This window comes from Pagrus major, chromosome 6 (assembly GCF_040436345.1).
Source record: "Pagrus major chromosome 6, Pma_NU_1.0".
In the NCBI taxonomy this organism is placed as follows: domain Eukaryota; kingdom Metazoa; phylum Chordata; class Actinopteri; order Spariformes; family Sparidae; genus Pagrus; species Pagrus major.
The window spans coordinates 24,370,597-24,388,923 of record NC_133220.1 but is presented as its reverse complement, the minus strand read 5'-3'; the positions used below and the strand labels follow the sequence as shown (position 1 = coordinate 24,388,923).

Below are 18,327 nucleotides of genomic sequence, written 5' to 3'. Positions count from 1 at the left end.
CTGACTAACAAGCCCATTGAGAAGCCTCGTCTGACGCAGATCCCATCAGAGGACATGGACCTGGAGGAGATCGGATCAGAATCTGGTTCTGGCCCAGGGTCTGTGTGTGGCTCAGAAGCGGGCTCAGTGTGTGAGGACGGCTACCGCAGGAGACAGAGCACGGCCAGCTCAGACTCCGTTTACGACACAGAGTCCACTACCTCCTCACGGGAGAGCTTGATCGAGCCCTCACATTCTCTCAGTCAGGTACTAAACAGCAGAACAATTATGTTTAATAATCAGAAAACAGTTTTTAATAGAATACATTATTGATTATGTGAGCATGACAAAAAATGTTTAAAATGTGCATCCCTTGTGCTTCTGTACCTGAATTTACTTGTTTGAACCATGTTTCTGACAGCAGAGGGCACTGTAGCTTTATTTATAAAAGATGAAGAGTGAGAGTTGCAGTTTTGTGGCAGCATGCCTGGCAATATGAATTTCCTTCATCCGCTGCTTGTTTTAGGCAAGCAAAAATCAAATCGACCAAATAATAAGTAGTTGCAATGTACTACAGAGAGCCATTCGATTTATGAGGATGTGGAAGTTTAGTCCAGTTAGTCTTTGCCACGTGTTGCTGTTGATAACTGCTCCTTCATTCCCTGTTCTCCTCTTCACCAACTGCCCTGGGAACCGCAGAGACAGGTGATTCTAAGACCAACTCTCCAGCTGGACCCCGGAAGTGTGTCAGCAATAATTTGGCCTCACCAGCCTCTGGGTCGGACCCAGTCCTCCCCAGCCTCCACTTCACTGCCTCCTCCTCCACATCCACCCACCACCATACCTTCCCTGTCACTGTCCAGCCCTGCTTCAGACGTCCACTTGCGCTTCACCACAGGTGAGGGAGACTTATTTAATCAGGAAAATGTGAAAAGCAGCCATGAATGATATCATGTGGTCGCATATTTTAGTTACAGTTCATATACAACTGGATCATGAAATGCTGAAAAAAGAAAATAAGGTTTAAAGATGTTGTGTGTGCGCGTGTGTGTATTTGTGTATCTAGGTCTGGTTTATGATGGTCAAATGCAGAAGCACCAATGTACCTGTGGAGATAACAGCCGCCACCCTGAGCATGCTGGAAGGGTCCAGAGCATCTGGTCGAGACTGCAAGAAAGAGGTCTCAGGAAACAGTGTGAGGTATGGCACACACAATCACGCAAACACACACACACACTACACATATTGGCAGATGCATACCCCAGAGTTACTGCAGTATACACAGTATAATTGTGTGTCTATTTGTATGTAGCGTATCGGCAGTAGGAAGGCCACTGTAGAGGAGCTGCAGTCAGTCCATTCAGAAAAACATGTACTTCTGTTCGGCACCAACCCTCTCAACCGTCTCAAGCTGGACAACCGCAAGCTGGCTGGTAATATCAATGATAATAGTTTTTTAAAAAACACTAATATTGCACTTTACCACTACTACTACTAATAATAATAATAATATTGATAATAATAATAATAATAATAATAATAATAATAATAATAATAATAATCTCTTGTAGGACTCTTATCTCAACGGATGTTTGTGATGTTACCATGTGGAGGAGTTGGGGTGAGTTCTACGCGTGCATGCACACACACACATCACTGAGCCTTTCAAACACAGGTCACGTGGGAATCTTTCCACTTATCTAATTGCATTACTGAACAGCAAACATTACACGGCTTATTATGCCTCATTACACAATTAAGCTAATAATGCTACAAATTGCTAATGCTATTGTTTTTGGCTAAGAGGACTTTAAAACCCAATCAGAAATGAAAGTCTGTACAAAGGTGAGATGTGGACGAGAGAGAGAGGAAGAAGGGAAGAAAGAGGGTACACAGAGACTTCAGCTTGGAGGCGTGCGTGCCAGTGAAATTGGATTTTATTTAAATGGGAATGGATGTGGGCAAACAGAATGAGAAAACAGAAGAAGAAAAAACTGAACAACTATGAGAGGAGGAACAATGAAGATGATAAAAAAGAAGGTTTTTTTCCTCTAATATAGCGAAATGGATAATAATGCCCATGAGAAACTGTTGTGAAGCACAATGAGAGGAGAGGAAAGGAAAGGAGTTAGGAAGAGAAGAAGGGGGCAGGGTGTCAGTTGATAAGACGACTGATCTGCCTGGATTTCCGGGCCCTTGGCTGCTCTGGTGAAGAGCGGTGATTGGAACAAGATGGCAGAGTCTGTGATAAAAGAAATTCCTCTGATTTCATTGTTCCACCGCGGCACACCACCAATGTGAGTTCTGAAACATGGAGTAACATTGAAACACAAGACGGGGTTCGCAGAGAGAATAGATGCAACAAAGGGAAAGTCTCAGCAATTATTAGTATCTACAGAAGTTAAAGGTCCGTCATCACACATGTTCTTTCATTTAATACTCTGTAAGAATAAACGATTAGAATTGATAGATTCATGCCATTTATTATTTCAAAATAAAGAAAGTCCAGTGACAAGTAAACTTCAGTTTAATGAATGTAAATCGTCATAGACAGAACTGTTAGTAGTCAACTCCTCATTGACAGACAGCAGCTCTACTAAACTGACAGAGGATTTCTAGTGAGGCTGTCAGATAAAATTCTGCAAACTGGTCTGACTGGATTTCAGTAAATCTTTGTAGCCAAGTTCAATCAGTCGAGTCCAGAGTCCAGTTTTTAGTCTGGCACAAACTGAAAAAAATGTGACAACTTTCATACCCTTCAAACAGAAGTAATTTTTAATTGTATCCTTAATTAACATGTGTGGCTGAACTGACTTCAAGTGTCTCATCACTGTTTTACTAACAGGTAGATATCGATACCGTCTGGAATGAACTTCACACATCCACAGCTTCCCGAATTGCTGCAGGATGTGTCACAGACCTGGCGCTGAAGGTGGCTCAAGGAAAACTAAAGGTCTGTCTTTCTTATGTAATACCTTATCAGCAAATACTATATGTTTTGATAGAGCTGCAGTGTAGCAAGGTGTGGCGTGAACAGCCATTACATACAGTACAGTATAGCTATAGTAACTCACCTCGATAGCTGTTGTCTGCAGTGTTTAACAAACAGTATATACAACAGCATAAGCAGGTGTAAGATTAAAGATGTAAACTATGATAGTCGGCCTCGTGAAAGCAGCAAGGTGTTAAAGTTTTTGCTCTCCTCTCACAGAATGGCTTTGCAGTGGTGAGGCCCCCTGGACACCATGCAAACCACTCCTCCCCTCTGTAAGTACAGCAGCACACACACACATACACACACACACACATACCAGAAGCCAGGAGGTCTCTGCAAAGTGTTTCAAAGGATTTATTACAGATCAGCTACACTTCAGAGCAAGGGAGAGAGAGCATAAGAGAGCCTATGTCTCTCTGTCTTAATGTGTGTGCGTGTCTGAGTTTTTGTGATGTGTGCTACCTGCCTGATGCCCGAGGCAAACTACCTCCTCCGCTCAGTTTCTTTTAAACTTTCAGGACACAAAGCAAAGCACCTCAAAAAGAAGTGTGTGTGTGTGTGTGTGTGTGTGTGTGTGTGTGTGTGTGTGTGTGTGTGTGTGTGCATGGATTTGTGTCGTTCTTTGATAGGAGGCATTAGCCAAGTAATCACATTCAGCTGGGACTGTGTGTGTGCTCAGCGGTGTTTGTCACTGGTTATTTATGGGATGATAATTACTTTTGTTGATGAGCAGTTTGGACAGCATATACTATATGATATACCGTCTACACACGCGCGCGCGCGCACACACACACACACACACACAAAAGCACTCAAAGTTTTTACGGCCCATGCTGACAATGCCACTTCCAACATTCCTTTATTGTTTTTCATACATCAACACTTTTTTTTGCATACCTTTACTGTAGACAGTGAGTGTTGAGGGAACGTCTGCGCCAAGTTGAGTTCATTTCTCTGAAATCATCTCACACATCCTGTCAGCAGTTCACACTGTTATCATTTGGAATGTGAAGTCAATTTTACGATAAGCTCGGTTTTCTGTTTGTCACAAAATGTGTGGGTTCTACATTTCTCAGGAGTGCAAGAGTTTAGACTCAGCATAATGTTCCAATGTGAGAAGCCATTTTTGTTTGTCAGCAGTGGAAGATGAAATACAAAACAAATAATTGCCATAAATGTTTGCCTGGCAGGACTGGCCCTTTATGACTTGCACATTAGAGTCAGTGCTGTGATTGTCACAACCTGGGCTGAATAGCAGCCACATGACGCCACAGAATTGGAGACATGTCTCCAGGTTCCTAAGGTCCATATGGTGACTCTATGATATTAATCTGCTGAAGATGTTCTGATAAACACATGTGGCTGCCTTTCTTCCTGTCTGTTTGTCCACAGGGGCTTCTGTTTCTTCAACTCTGTGGCCATCGCTGCCAAGCAGCTCCAACACAAACTCAACGTCAGCAAGATCCTCATTGTTGACTGGGTGAGGACCCACCGCATGACCAGCATCACTGGTCTACACATGGACAGCAATAAACAGACGAAAACACTCATGCACACACACACACAAATGAATAGTGGGCACAGAACAAGGTCCCAGAAGCAGAGCCGCCTTCTTCAGTAGCACTCCTATTGATCATCAAGTTCATGTAAGGACTGTTATCTCTGGTCTCCATATGTGATCTGAACTGTCACGTATGCTCAGAATAGACAGATATACACACGGTCATATGAACACACGTGTGCAGATATAGATGCACAGCCAGGTGGTTGTCTCTGTTCACCATGTGTTTATATTTGAGCCTGTAATATGTCTTTACACACACTGTGTCAAACACTAATTACAACCTGCTTCATTAAAAAGCTTTTAAGATTAAAACACATCGCTCATTGACAGGGAAAAGCCTTGCACAGACCCTGCTCTTTGCATTTTTGATTATATGTAGACGTCATAATGACAGAAAACATGATGGCTTTAATAACGTTTTTGTGGTTTGTTATCATTTAGATAGTTTTGAGCAAATATGTTAATCTTAATAATGTGTGAAACGCCAACTTCCTAACCTGTCATCCAATCCTTGTGCAGGACATTCACCACGGCAACGGCACTCAGGAAGCCTTCTATAATGACCCGAGTGTGCTGTACATCTCTCTACACCGCTTTGACGATGGCAACTTCTTTCCTGGTAGTGGACATCCCAGTGAGGTAGGTAGTCTCCCACAGCGGTGCTTTGTTTGTCTGCTTTTGTTTATGTTGTCACGGTGATGTCTGGGTGTTTGTGTGTGTTTGTATGTCTCTGCATGCACCTAGGTTCTTGTAAAGACAATAGCTTGAGAACAAAACATGAGAAACATTCATAACACAGGTTCTCTTTGTTTAGTAGATGAGCTGAGTAGACTCTTGATATATTTTACAGCCATTTTTTTATTATACTTTAACTCTGAAGAATACAGAGTTCTACAACTCATGTCTCTTGTGAAGATAGATATGTTGGCATAGAAACCTTTGGTAATTATGTGATTCCAGCGGGACATTAGGAAGCTCCAAAACCTTATGTGGATCATATACTTGTCAAAACAGGAAAAATTATTGTAACAATAAATCCAGAAATAATCTACATGATTTAAAGACCCAATTACCCCTGCAATTTGGTCACAATGACTGATTGTCATGATCGCAGAGTCCTCAACTGCACAGGAAGATAATGAAATGTGTTGAAAGTGTTCTTTCAATTTAAAATTTCTTTTAAAGTTTTTGTTTTTTTCTGGCTTAACACAATTAACTTAAAATACAATATAGAATATCACATAAGCTTTGGTCCACAGATATTCTTGTGTTAGTCTTTTTGACTAATTCAAATTTGGAACTGTAATGTTTTGATTGCCAATCAGTTTTCATTCAAACGAGTTACATTGTTGTTTTTCCTCTGCAGATGTCTTCATCTAGTGAACTCGCTCATTACTTGATTTTGTGTATCTACTATAGGTTTATTTCCATAGTTGTAGTTTAAGAAACTTCAGGCCTTTGGATGTTAGAACTTCACAACAGGATGTGTACCGTCCAGTTGCATGCCTATGTTTGAATACAGGAAATTGAGATGCCTATGAATTCTGCCTGTGGTCTTACCAGAAACCAAGTGTGATGACTATCCGCAGTCATATGAATTGACCCCAACCCACGGTGGCATTCACCACGCATTCAATCCCACACATCCCCTCCTCTCACTCTCCCATCCTCCCCCACAATAATGAGGATAAAATAGTCAATGTTTTCCCATAAAATCCCCCGATGAGGGACGTTACATAAAACGCTCTGCCGGCTTGGATGTGGCTTTGCCTTAAGTGGCCCCTCAACCTCTGTTGAGCTGTGTGGTAAACCTCTGGAGTCTCGCTGTCCCCCGTGTAGGTATATAACGCACCATGGGGTAGGGTGTGATGTCATAGCCATAACAGAGAGTGCCGAGTACCACACAGAAACCAGCGAAGGCCTAATCCAGTCCAGCAACGCTTGAAACATGAAAGAGAGAAAGAGGACAGAGAGGAGACTTGGAGCAATAGCAGGAATTGTGTGTGCATCTATGTGTGTGTGTGTCCGTGTGCATTTGCGCGTGCATGCGGGTACATTACTAGTTGGCAGAGGACAGGAGGCCTCATGTGTTTTTCGTTTGCCCTGCGAACATCCCGTCCACTGAGAAAAGAATGGAGACAGACGCTCTGCGATGCTCATCAGCATTCTTTCAAACATCCTCTCACACCCATACACACACATTTACACACACACACACACAAAGGAAATTACCACGCCTTGCTGCCAAGAGTATGTCAGTCAACCTCCTCATTCTGCCCTCAAACTGACACTTTGACTGATGGTGAAGGGCTCAGAGAACAGCTAAATGGCTGCTAGCAGGACTACAAAGAGAGCGGTAGGAATCCTTAAACCTTCTTTCCAAGACCCGGGCCTCAGTTCACTCCCTGTCCCAAATATGTGAGGTCAAACTGAGAGAACCTCCATCGACTCCGCCTGGCATTTTGGGAATAAACGCCAATCTCAATACAGCTAAAAAAAATTCCACAAAAATGGTTTGCAGCATGCGGTATGAGCAGTATACCATTTAAGTTTTATTTGACATGTCATATATACACAGTCATTCCAATTATATACAAATAATATATTTTCAATATATAAATAGAGCATTTTACAGCATACATAATGTGATTCTAATACATATTTTTTTTATATCAGGCAGCAGTTGCCAAATGTGAAATCTTTCCCAGTATAGCTGTAGCCTAAAGTTTGGGAATCATAAACGGGTGTAGCTCTGTTGTGGCTCCGAGTGATTTATAAGGCCGTTTGACAAATTGTATCAAAATCAAAATGGAGGGACAGGGGTGTTGAATTAATAGCCATCCGTCTTTCATTTAGGCATCATAATCACTCCCTGGTGTTGCCTTAAAGACATTCAGTCACTTTTCCTCGATTGCTGCAATGCAAGGTTTTGCAACAACCGTGCAGATTTTTGCGAACATTTGACACAAATCTGTCATCGTCGCGCAGTTTCTCAACTTTCACTGGGACTGATTAACTTTTCTTGACATTCACATACATTTTTTCTCTCTCTCAGTCTCACACTCTCTCTCTCTCCCTCCATGCAGGTGGGTGCAGGTGCAGGTGAAGGCTTCAATGTGAATGTTGGATGGACAGGGGGTTTGGACCCTCCAATGGGTGATGCTGAGTACCTGGCTGCATTCAGGTAAAGAGGGGACTCAACCTGTCTCTGATGAGGCTTAATAATTCTTTCCATACTTTAAGATGACATTTGTTACAATTTCGATAAACTTGCATATATTAATATTGAAAAGCGTAACATACTTTTCACATTAGTAAGTTTCCTTACCTTCTAGGCCACCATTTGTTTCAGTTTGTGCCATCGCAGTATAAAAATCCAGTTGAATTACCCCCTTTATCCCCTTTTCACTTCCATGCAAAATTGTTCAGACTTCAGTTAGATGCATCACATCTAGGGATGCACAATATTGGATTTTTGCTGAAATCCGATATACATCATCTTTTTTTCCTTTTCTTTTTTTTCATTTTAAAGCCTTTATCGCCCAATACCGATGATGTGACGATATTTTCATGCATTGATGATAACATCATTGTCAGGTTGATCACCTCAAGTCTGCTGTCAGCTAAGTACCGTGATGTTAGGAAGCTAGTTTAGCTAATAAAACTATCAGATACACAATGACAGCAAAAAACAGCCAGGTCAAGAAAAGAAGAAAGAAAACACATTATTTTCATCAGGAAAAGTAGGGGTGTTCATCACCAATGTGTGACTGACAAGTGTGTGTGCCAAGAACACAATAAGAATAAGCAATTATTTTGAAGCCCATTCTTAAATTGTGGAGGTCAGAACCTCCTCTCTGCACCTGTGAAACATACAGTACTTTTGAGCATATTATCATGCAATTATGCTGTAACGTAGGACGTTGTAGGACGTTGATGGACTACCTGCAGTATCTCAAGCAGGCCGAAAGGTCAACAGTGTCTACACAATTTGTATAGAAGGAACATTGATATAGTCACTTTGGCTAAAAACATGTTTTAATGAAACACGCCTTTGCTTCCCACCCTTTTAATTTAATCCAAACTGTTTCTCCTGAATGAATATAGTACGGTTCTGCTCTCCACTGGAATGAACTCAGAGTGTTTCTGTCAGCAACACTGGCTCACCACCAGATGATTAAACAGTATGTGAGCTCTACGCAGTTCTGCATGCAGCAGACACAGTGGGTGGGCCCCCTCGTCAAAGGAAAGATGCTAATGAGCTAACCCATACTGGTAAAAATCCATAGAGCCAGTAGGCAGGCTCGGAAACACTAAGTCCAGTGTTTACTGCAGCTCTGGATGCTAATTAAGAAACAACTGGTCTTTTCCTGAGCAGGCGTCTGTTTTTGGTATTTTTCATCCAGTTTGGGAAATGGCAAGTGTTTTCATGTGTAAAACTTCCTAAGTTAACCACACCATAGTACTGTACTGTATTGTGTGTTAGACTTAGAAACTTTGCATCAAAGCTCTGAGGAGGAGGAGTGTCCTGGTGGTCCAGTGGTTTAAGGAACTTAACATATAGCTCTGATGTCCAGGGTACGTATGCGGCAAAAGACATTTGTCGCTTGTCATCATGGGGAACAACCCTACATTTCCTACCACTGTCGGATATTTAATTAAGGAAACAAAAATGTAAGTTGGATTTGCAAAATTGCAGCAAGACAGTGAAGATTTTTAAGGAGCAATGGAGGGATATCTGTAAAAACACATGACACAATGTTTGAACCATTTTTCATTGGACTTTTCCACCATTCTGTGGATTAACTGGTGCGAATAAATGCATAACATGCTATACAGACAAAATTTTACGCATCATGAATTCATGCTTATGCAATTAAGTATCTAGTCCGGTGCCAGTTGTGTAATTCAATTTGAAAACATGATTTAGACGACGGGATGTTCCAGACTGTGTGTTTCTCTCCAGGATGGAACAGAAAACTAGCCAGAGTGCGGTTGTTGATGATGTGTCTCTGTTTTTGGGTGTGTGTGTGTTAGTGACAGGGGAAATATTGTGGTCGAGAGTCGGTGGTGGGACTCGAGAACAATCAAGAGAAAGCTCAGCTGCGTTGATATTAAGTGTCATGACGTAGTGTGTATGTATGTGTGGAGGAAAAGGTTAAGTCAGTGTAATCACCGGTAGCACGACACACACATAACCTCCAGTTTTAAAGGAAGAGCATAAGTATGTACATCTTTTCAGCCATGTATGTGTGCATGCACATGCATTCATGTGCATTTCTAGGTGGCTACTGACGAATAACAAACTGTGGAGGAGAGGAGAGCAAAAGAGAAGAGAAGAAGTGGGGGGTGCATTGTTAGGGAATCCAAAGGCGGCGTAATTAGGCCCAATGGATCCCAGATGGCTGGCTGTCAGTGACGTGAGAAGAGGGACGAGCTTCTAATAGGAACCAGACGCACACAAACGCCTTTGAACTGCCGCTGAGAGAGAGAGAGAGAGAGCGCGAGAGAGAGAGAATCAAACGCGGCATGGGCCATACAGTCTTGCTAAATAACTGGCAGCAGGAGAAGAGAGGAAGCGAGGAAGAGTGCATAGAAGCGAGGAAAGTGGTCTCCCCTGAATACAGTTTAAAGTATGTGGGCGTCTCAGTCCAGATATGTCAAGGGTCTCATTTTTATCTGCTTGTGTCACTCGCAAAAACAAACTATTCAGCGTTTGCCACCTGCCTGAAGTTGTGTGCGAGTCTTTGCTTTAACCCTTTTTTGATCTTTATATATCCAGCGAAGGTGTGCAGAGCGCTCAGGTTTCTTTTTTTCAGCAGTGCTCTGCTTCACATTTAAACAGTTGCACACATTCACACCTGGGAGCTACCCCACCTTCTAATGTTGGCCTCCTACCAGGAGTGGATCAGGAGCAGAGATCAAGCACTTGGAACACGGCCTTTGATAATTTATCTTCCATCTTTTTTTTAAATGGATAAAGTTTACAATGAAGTAAACGTTTGCAGTTAATCCAGAGAAAAAGTGTTCCACTCTCACCTCAACAATGCGCTGTTTGATGTTTTGGTTTTTTTACTTGTTGATTACAATAAGTTTTCTTTTTAGTGTGTTCTGATGAATCCCACTCTGACTTCCTCTCTCACATTATTCTGTTGTATTCACTCGTCCAAGTTCTCATTTTTCACAAATTATAAACACCTGTTGAAAACACGATTTCTTAAACGTACTATCTAATTTCAGCCAGACCACAGGGCTTGAATGAATGAACATCCGATATAGTATTTGTTTTACAGCAGGTTGTTTCCTCTCCTCCTCCTCCACAGAGCCGTGGTGATGCCCATAGCCCACGAGTTCTCCCCTGATGTGGTGCTGGTGTCAGCTGGCTTTGATGCTGTTGAAGGACATTCGTCATCACTGGGAGGCTACAAGGTCACAGCGAAGTGTAAGGCTCACTCGTTTCACATGCAGCACACATACACATACTCTTACTCACAGACATACACATAGATGTGAATCAGCGTTAACGTCACACAAAGTGCAGTCTTACGTAATTAATACATATCAGTACTCTTCAGGGCATTTAGCTTAAAGAATGATTCCTTCAGTGTTTCTTCAGAGTCTTTGCTTCCTGGTTGACACCTGCCTCATATGGACCAGATTTTTTTGCCTCTGGTTAGAATTAATATTTAGTTGTCCTCGATGGTATTTTAATATCATCATTTTGAATGCAGCATAATAGCAGACACACCAAGCCAGATTGTGTTAATAAGTAGCTTCAACTAACTTTTATGAAGCTTAGTCATTCTTGACAGACTATTTTCTCTTTCACAGCTGATCAGCCTTATTGATTTCAGAAATTAGCACCACTCGAGAGGCACTGTGTGAAATAGGAGTTGTGATCAAAACAAACCAAAACTTCCTGAGCGTAACTACGGAGAGAAGTTGAAGTTTGTTTGTGCACTAACTTGAAAAACTCTACAATACAAATACAAATTCATAAATCTCATCAGTGTCTCATTTAAGTAAAAGTACAGTATAAAAGTACAGGTAAAAGTAACTTTTACATTTTATTATGTATGTGTATACAGCATACTATAGGTGAGTTGATTATCGGATCAGATATTCGGTGTTATTGATTACTAGAATCAGTGATCTGTGGTTATTGTTGTTTTTTAAATTCTTTAATTTTTTTATCCAATTGCCAATTAAATGAATTAATTTAAAAATGTGCTACTTTGGCATAAATGTAGTGGAGTAAAAAGTACAATAGTTGGTACCTTTTAAAATTGTACTCAAGTACAGTAGTTGAGTAAATGTACTAAGTTACGTTACGTCACTGAGTCTCATATATTGTGAATGTAATGTGAACAGTGACCATTGATGTGTAATAATGTTTACACAATCACAACATTTTTTTGAGTTAGAGGCTGTTGTGGAAAGTGACACTGACTGTGACGAACACTGAAGGAATCATTCAGTCTCATTAATCAAAGCCTGGAGAGAAATTGCTGACTGTGTGTGTGTGTGTGTGTGTGTGTGTGTGTGTGTGTGTCTCTAGGTTTTGGCTTCCTGACCCGTCAGCTGATGTCACTGGCTGGTGGTCGGGTGGTCCTGGCTCTTGAGGGGGGACATGACCTCAAAGCCATCTGCGATGCCTCTGAGGCCTGCGTCAGCGCCTTGCTTGGCATGGAGGTGAGATGTGTGTGTGTGTGTGTGTGTGTGTGTGCATGTGCGTGTGTAGTACATGTGTGTTTCTGTAGAGATATACAGTATGTTCAAGTCTCTAATTCACTTGCTGTGTCACAGGTGGAGCCTCTGTCCCAGTCTGTGTTGGACCAGAAGCCTTGTGAAAACGCTGTCAAGTCCCTGCAGAGAGTCATCCAGGTTCAGGGTGAGAACTGAGAACACAACACAACCATCAGCATCCAGCAGCACGTCATTCAGAGGGTTTGCACATTTCATCAACAGAGAAATCTTAACTCTTGCAAATAACTAGTGGAACATCCAGCAAGACAGTGTGCAAAATTTATACACATTTGTTGGGTTCCGTGCCATGGGAATAAATAAATAAATCATCATCAATATAAGCCAAACTTTTCATCATGTCTGTGGGAACATTTTCATCTTCTGTTCTGCACGTTTACAGTTTTGCAAACCTGTCGCTCACTTCCAAAGTTTGGTGATAGAACTGATCTGTTACCTGTAATTATCTCTGAATTAATTCTGGACTTGACCCTGTCTGACACATTAATATGAGACGTGCAACCTGACTGAAAGGCTAATTGAATGTGCTCTGAGCTGGCTGCTGGGCATTACAGGCAAAATCTGTTGGGTGCACAAAAAGGTTCTGAATAAATGTTATAAAATAAATAAAGAGGCAGTGACACATGCAGATTGCGCAGGCAGATTGCTCCATGTTTTCAGTAAATTACTTTCACTTGTGATTTCTCCTGAGCAGTCTAACTCGATAATTTTGTCTCGAAATGTAAGGAATGCTTTAGAACGTTTCAAATGAGAACAGTAAAGCATAATGAGGCTTTTCAGATATAGAAATGAGGAGCAGAGCCGCTGAGTTCAGAATGTATTATTGCACAATATCATCTTGCACAGTTTACAGAATTACAACTGGCACCTGCAGCAGCCAGTATAGACTAAATCAACTGCCTGTTCACTGTCACATTTCTGTGTTGCTCTTCACCTTTCAATATTTGAACATTAAATCACAAAACACAATAGGAATAATATCCTTAATAGTTTTTAGTTTGACTGCCTTCATTTGCAGTTTTTCTTTCTCCAAAGTTGTTGCCATCTTTCTTTATTTAAGCTGTAACTGCAGTTTCCCCTTTCTCTCACCTCCATTGTCTGTCTCAGTTGGCTTCACCTTCTCCCTCTCTCCACAGTCTGTCATAAGCTGCTACAGACCAGACCACGCAAATGTCTGATACATTATTGAAATGTCACAATAAAGAGTTTTAATAATAGGTTGGGTTGAAGATAGTTGATTTATATTGGCCAAGTTGTTATCGCTCCGTGGAGTCCGGTGGTACATGCTTTTATGAGATCAAAGACATACACCTGTTACTGTTGCACCAGCTAATAGTCATGCCACCATTTTCACTGCCTTATACATGGGAATATTACAAGTCATAATAAATAAATACAGCCCAAAGTGACACAGCACTTCTTTACAACCTGTATAGCTTGCAGTTCCCTCTTCTTCTAAATCCTCAATTCAGACAAGGAAAACATTTCAAAAAATTATAATTTCAGGACATCAAAAGTTTTGTTTTTGAAATGAAAATGGTTTTGCTTCTGCTGCCATTGTTATGTTTTATTTTACAAAATGAAAACAAAAAAAATGCTGAATATTAGTGAAGTTACGGAAACAATTATACATTTTTTTCTAGTATTTTTTTCCATTTCCATTCTCTGTAACTTTAATCTGGATTTCTTCACTTTGCACCTCCCCCCCCGTCTCCTCATCCCTCCTGCTCTCTGACCACCTCTCCTCCTCTTCATCCCTGTCTCCCATCCCTCCCTCCAGCCGTCCCACACACAGACAGATGCGCACACACACACACACGGCCGCCCTGGCTCCAATTATCTTCAAACACTTCTCTGGCACACGACCTTCGCAACATCCCCTCCTGATTGCACACAAATGTTATCCCAACCAAATTAGATTAATTAAAAATATTTGCAAAGCCACAAGAATGTTAAGCCCATAATTTAGGCCCGGGGTGAAATATATGTGAGTTGCGTACACAGCCAGAACACACACACGCTCACAGACGAACACATTTGCAAACACTGATTGATTTTGCTTCCACTGTGTGTCGCAGGACTCAGGCCTGGAGACCTTAAGAGAACAGATTGAACTTGAGTTTACATTTCCTGATCAACATGGACATTTCGACCACGGGCTGTTTATAACAGTCGATGCTTATATTGAGATCAAACGGCTACAACTGGTGGATCAAACACCAAGTGCTGCTTTTTAATAATTCAGTGCAGGAACTCTCCCTCAAGGAATCATTCAGGATGAAAACAAGACTGAAATACCGACAACTGTGGCCATTAATCTTTCTCTCTTTCTCCTTCTTTCCTCCTCTCCCTTTTTTTTCCATCTTCTTGCCTCCTGCAGGTGAATACTGGCAGAGTGTGAAGGATTCGGCCACCACAGTGGATCTGTCCTACCTGCAGGCGCAGAGACGGCGGCTGAGACGAGACTCGGACAGCGAGGCTGTCAACGCCATCGCCTCGCTGTCAATGGGGGCCGTCACCTCTAAGAGGTAAGGATGACTTTGTCTTCAATGTCTTCTACTGTAGCATCATTACAGCACTGCACTTTGTGTATCTTAAAATCTGTCCCTTTCTCTTTTTTATTTAAAGAAAAGAAGAACTGACAGAGAAAGGTGATTCTCTCTGAAGGATGAGTCTCCTGAAAGCTGCCTTTAACCAAGTCTCAGTGGAAACACACGCGCACACACACACACACACACACACACACACAGAGAGCTATGCATTTGAACCATCACTGGAAGCAGATGTCCTCCTCATCAGTTCCACCACTGTATCCATCACCTCACAGACACTCCTCCACCTGCATTACTACTGGCTGCAGAGTCAAACACAACATTCATATCATCCTGACGCTTCCACACATCATTGAGCTGAGAAAAAACTGTAAAGAAAGACAACCAGAGGCAGATTAATGAAGGATCTTCACTCTCTTGTGGCAATGGGAGCTGACAACATGACGTAGCACGAACACACACACTTGACAAAGCACAGCTCTGCGACTTCAAACATTCACCTTGTAAATGACTCCTACAAGACCTGCGAGAGACGGCTCGGACTGTCGCAACCTTGAAAGTGGGGGTCAAAGGTCACCTCATCTTACTGGAGTCAATCCCTCAGAGCGGAAGGAGTCGTCCACGCAGGACGTGCCGGTGAAGGAGAGCAGACACTTCCTCAGCACTATGACTATGATGATGTCATTTGTCTGCATGTGACAGAGACCCCATGAAGGAAAAGATCAGCAGTTTCTGATTGTTTTGCACTGTACCGTTCTGTAATGTGAACTGGACCAGATGGAAGAGACGCAGCCTCATCGGCCATGTTGACGATCAAACATCTTGTTTGATTGTATTTTTAGTTTATTTCACCTGTGGCACACATTTTTGTGAATGTCAGCACAAGATTTTTTTTCTTTGTTTAAGAATCCAGTAAGAGTGAAGCTACAGTGAAGTCTGAGATACATATGTTTCATATTGTTTTGTATGTCCACATATTTTCTGAAATCTTTTTTTTTTCTTTCTTGGCCTGTCGGGCGAGCACATGCAGGACGACTGTATATCTCTGCAGTTATTGTTACAGCTCCCCGACAGATAAAAGAAGACGCAGCAGTCTTTGAAGTGCATCTTAAATGTGGAGATATACTGTAGTTTATATTGGTGGCATTAGTCACAGTGAAGAGCTAATACCTCTAGTCATCAATATCAGCTGGGGAAGTGATCACAAGAGATTCTTGACATGTCAGCAAAGACAGAAATCACCCATGATGCCTCATTGCAGCGTGACCACTTAGATATGATTGTATATGAGACAATTCGGATCACACCTTCTCTATCCGGAGAGTGATTTTATACATTTTGAAAGAGACTCGTCCAAACACTTAATGACAATCAGACACTTAAAGTTCCCTCAGGATGGGATGATCAGAATGACTTGGGTCTTAAAAGCTTTTATAATGTTTAAGTGGACCAGTGTTTCTACCTGTGGATGAGCATTCCTGCTGTATTTTGTAAATGTACTTTTTAATTATTTTCAAGGACAAAGTGGTGTGTCCTGTGTTTGTCACTGACGTAGCAGCGTTGTGTGTCCCGACAGCGCCAGGGATGTTTTGCTCCGCAGACCAAACAGTGACGTTTTGACAGTTAGGATGGAGCAGTAATACTGAGATAGTCGAATATCCTCACAGTGCAATTGGACACAGGTTAAGCGCAACCAAAGCTTATGAGAACAATGTGCCGTCCCTGGACTGGCATGGCTTATAGAACTTCAAAGACTTCGGAGAGTTTGTGAATGTTTCCTTTTTTCTATCCAAACAGTTGAACAGCACCAAAAGCGCAGGATGGATATATAAACAAATTCACTTCTCCAAAAAAAAAAAAACGTACATGACTTCTATTTATACATTCACATTCTGTGTCTTTGAAGTGCTCTTTGCATGTCTAACACAATTTTAACGGTGCTATGGATAAAATTGTATTAAGCGCAGTATGTTTGCTCTTTTGTTTCTTTCTTTCTTTATGTTGCATCATGTGAATGCAACTGAAAACCTGTCAAAGACTTTGTTAATGTAATGAAAATGTGAAAAAATTATGAGAAACGTGGAGTTTCAGCTCCACATCATGCAGGACGGCTCAACAGCGGAGTGTAGCTTAACGTGGCTTTAACATTCACGACAGTGACCCGACATATCTAATGTCTTATCTTTTGTCTTATTTCATGCAAATGCCTTATTTTTGTATTTGCGAATATTAAAAAATGCAACCCTGTGCAAACTCAGAGACCAAATTATCAGCCCGTGTGCCTTGAAGTATCATACTGACCAACCTGTGTGAAGGTAGCCTTAATGAACTGGATCTTAATTAAAACTGCAGCAAAAGTCCAGTTTTGTCATGACTGACACTCTGATTTTGTTTCTGTATAGTGTACATAATTACTTGGTTTTGGTTGTTTTGTCTGCCTTTGTCTTTTCTACTATTTTTTTCCCCAAAAAAATCCTTAATAAAGGTAAATTATAAATATCTGAATAAGACTGTTGTTTTATTTCTAATGCATGCTACTTTTAAAGGGGCACAATGTAGTTTTGGAGATGCAATGTAAACTCAGAATTTTAATATTTACAATATTAATGAGGTAATAATACAAACTCAGAAATATTTATTTTTTCCATAAGTGAATAAACAAGCTGTTCTCAGAGGAAAATAAGGTCCCAGAACACTGTTTGAAGCTGGAAAGGTGGCAGGGTCTGCCACATATACACAAAGTAAAACAGTATGAAATGGTGTTGTCCTTTAAGGTTTAAGGTTTGTTTACGCATACAAATTATTCAATAAAGATCTTTGTCCTCTAATTAAGAATTAAAATTTCTAAAAACTACACAGTGCACCTTTAACTTTGTTATTTTGTATTATTGTATTTTCTCTTCCTCATAATGTATTATTCCTCTGATTAACACAATATTGCACTCATACATCATCAAAAAAAAGTTTTATTGTCCACAGGAGCTGACACAATAAAGATGATCAAAAGCAAAATGCAAAAGAGTACAAAAGAAACATGATGGAACAGTAATACTAATGGACTACTTGAATCCTCTATACTATCCTTTGAATCATTTACATGTAACTTTTTGCTTTTACTTTGGCATTATTCAGTTGCTCACAGCAAATTTGCAAAGATATTTCTTAAAGCTGCAGGAAAAACATACATCAGATTTTCTTGCATTTGAAAATCAGTTTTCTGCAACGCTCACTAATAACAGAAACACTGACGTAAAAAAGCAGAATAGTGGCTGAAATGTGATCAGTGGTTTAAGACATTTTCCCATGGACATTCTTCATTAAAGCCAAGTGTAATGCATGAGCAGAGTTAAAGTAATACAGTGTGCATACACCAAATTCACAAACAGATACACTTGAAAAACCCCCCAAAATACACAGAAAGCTATCCAGTTACTACAGCACAACAAAGTAGAAGATCTGCGTCAGATTCCTCG

At 41.0% G+C, this 18,327-nt stretch overlaps 1 protein-coding gene across 3 annotated transcripts in view; it reads left to right on the top strand.

Annotated features, from left to right (window-relative positions):
* Positions 1-17,353, top strand: part of LOC140998577 (histone deacetylase 7-like) — a 44,918-nt gene extending 27,565 nt beyond the window's left edge. For all 3 annotated transcript variants that reach the window (XM_073468897.1, XM_073468900.1, XM_073468899.1), the window contains 15 exons: positions 1-246; positions 679-877; positions 1,046-1,179; positions 1,292-1,412; positions 1,551-1,600; positions 2,825-2,932; positions 3,191-3,246; positions 4,367-4,454; positions 5,058-5,177; positions 7,625-7,722; positions 10,862-10,980; positions 12,097-12,230; positions 12,345-12,429; positions 14,683-14,830; positions 14,931-17,353. In XM_073468897.1, coding sequence (XP_073324998.1) covers positions 1-246; positions 679-877; positions 1,046-1,179; positions 1,292-1,412; positions 1,551-1,600; positions 2,825-2,932; positions 3,191-3,246; positions 4,367-4,454; positions 5,058-5,177; positions 7,625-7,722; positions 10,862-10,980; positions 12,097-12,230; positions 12,345-12,429; positions 14,683-14,830; positions 14,931-14,967 — 1,743 coding nt within the window. In that variant the 3' untranslated portion in view covers positions 14,968-17,353. The remainder of the gene's footprint in view (positions 247-678; positions 878-1,045; positions 1,180-1,291; positions 1,413-1,550; positions 1,601-2,824; positions 2,933-3,190; positions 3,247-4,366; positions 4,455-5,057; positions 5,178-7,624; positions 7,723-10,861; positions 10,981-12,096; positions 12,231-12,344; positions 12,430-14,682; positions 14,831-14,930) is intronic.
* Positions 17,354-18,327: the final 974 nt, after the last annotated feature.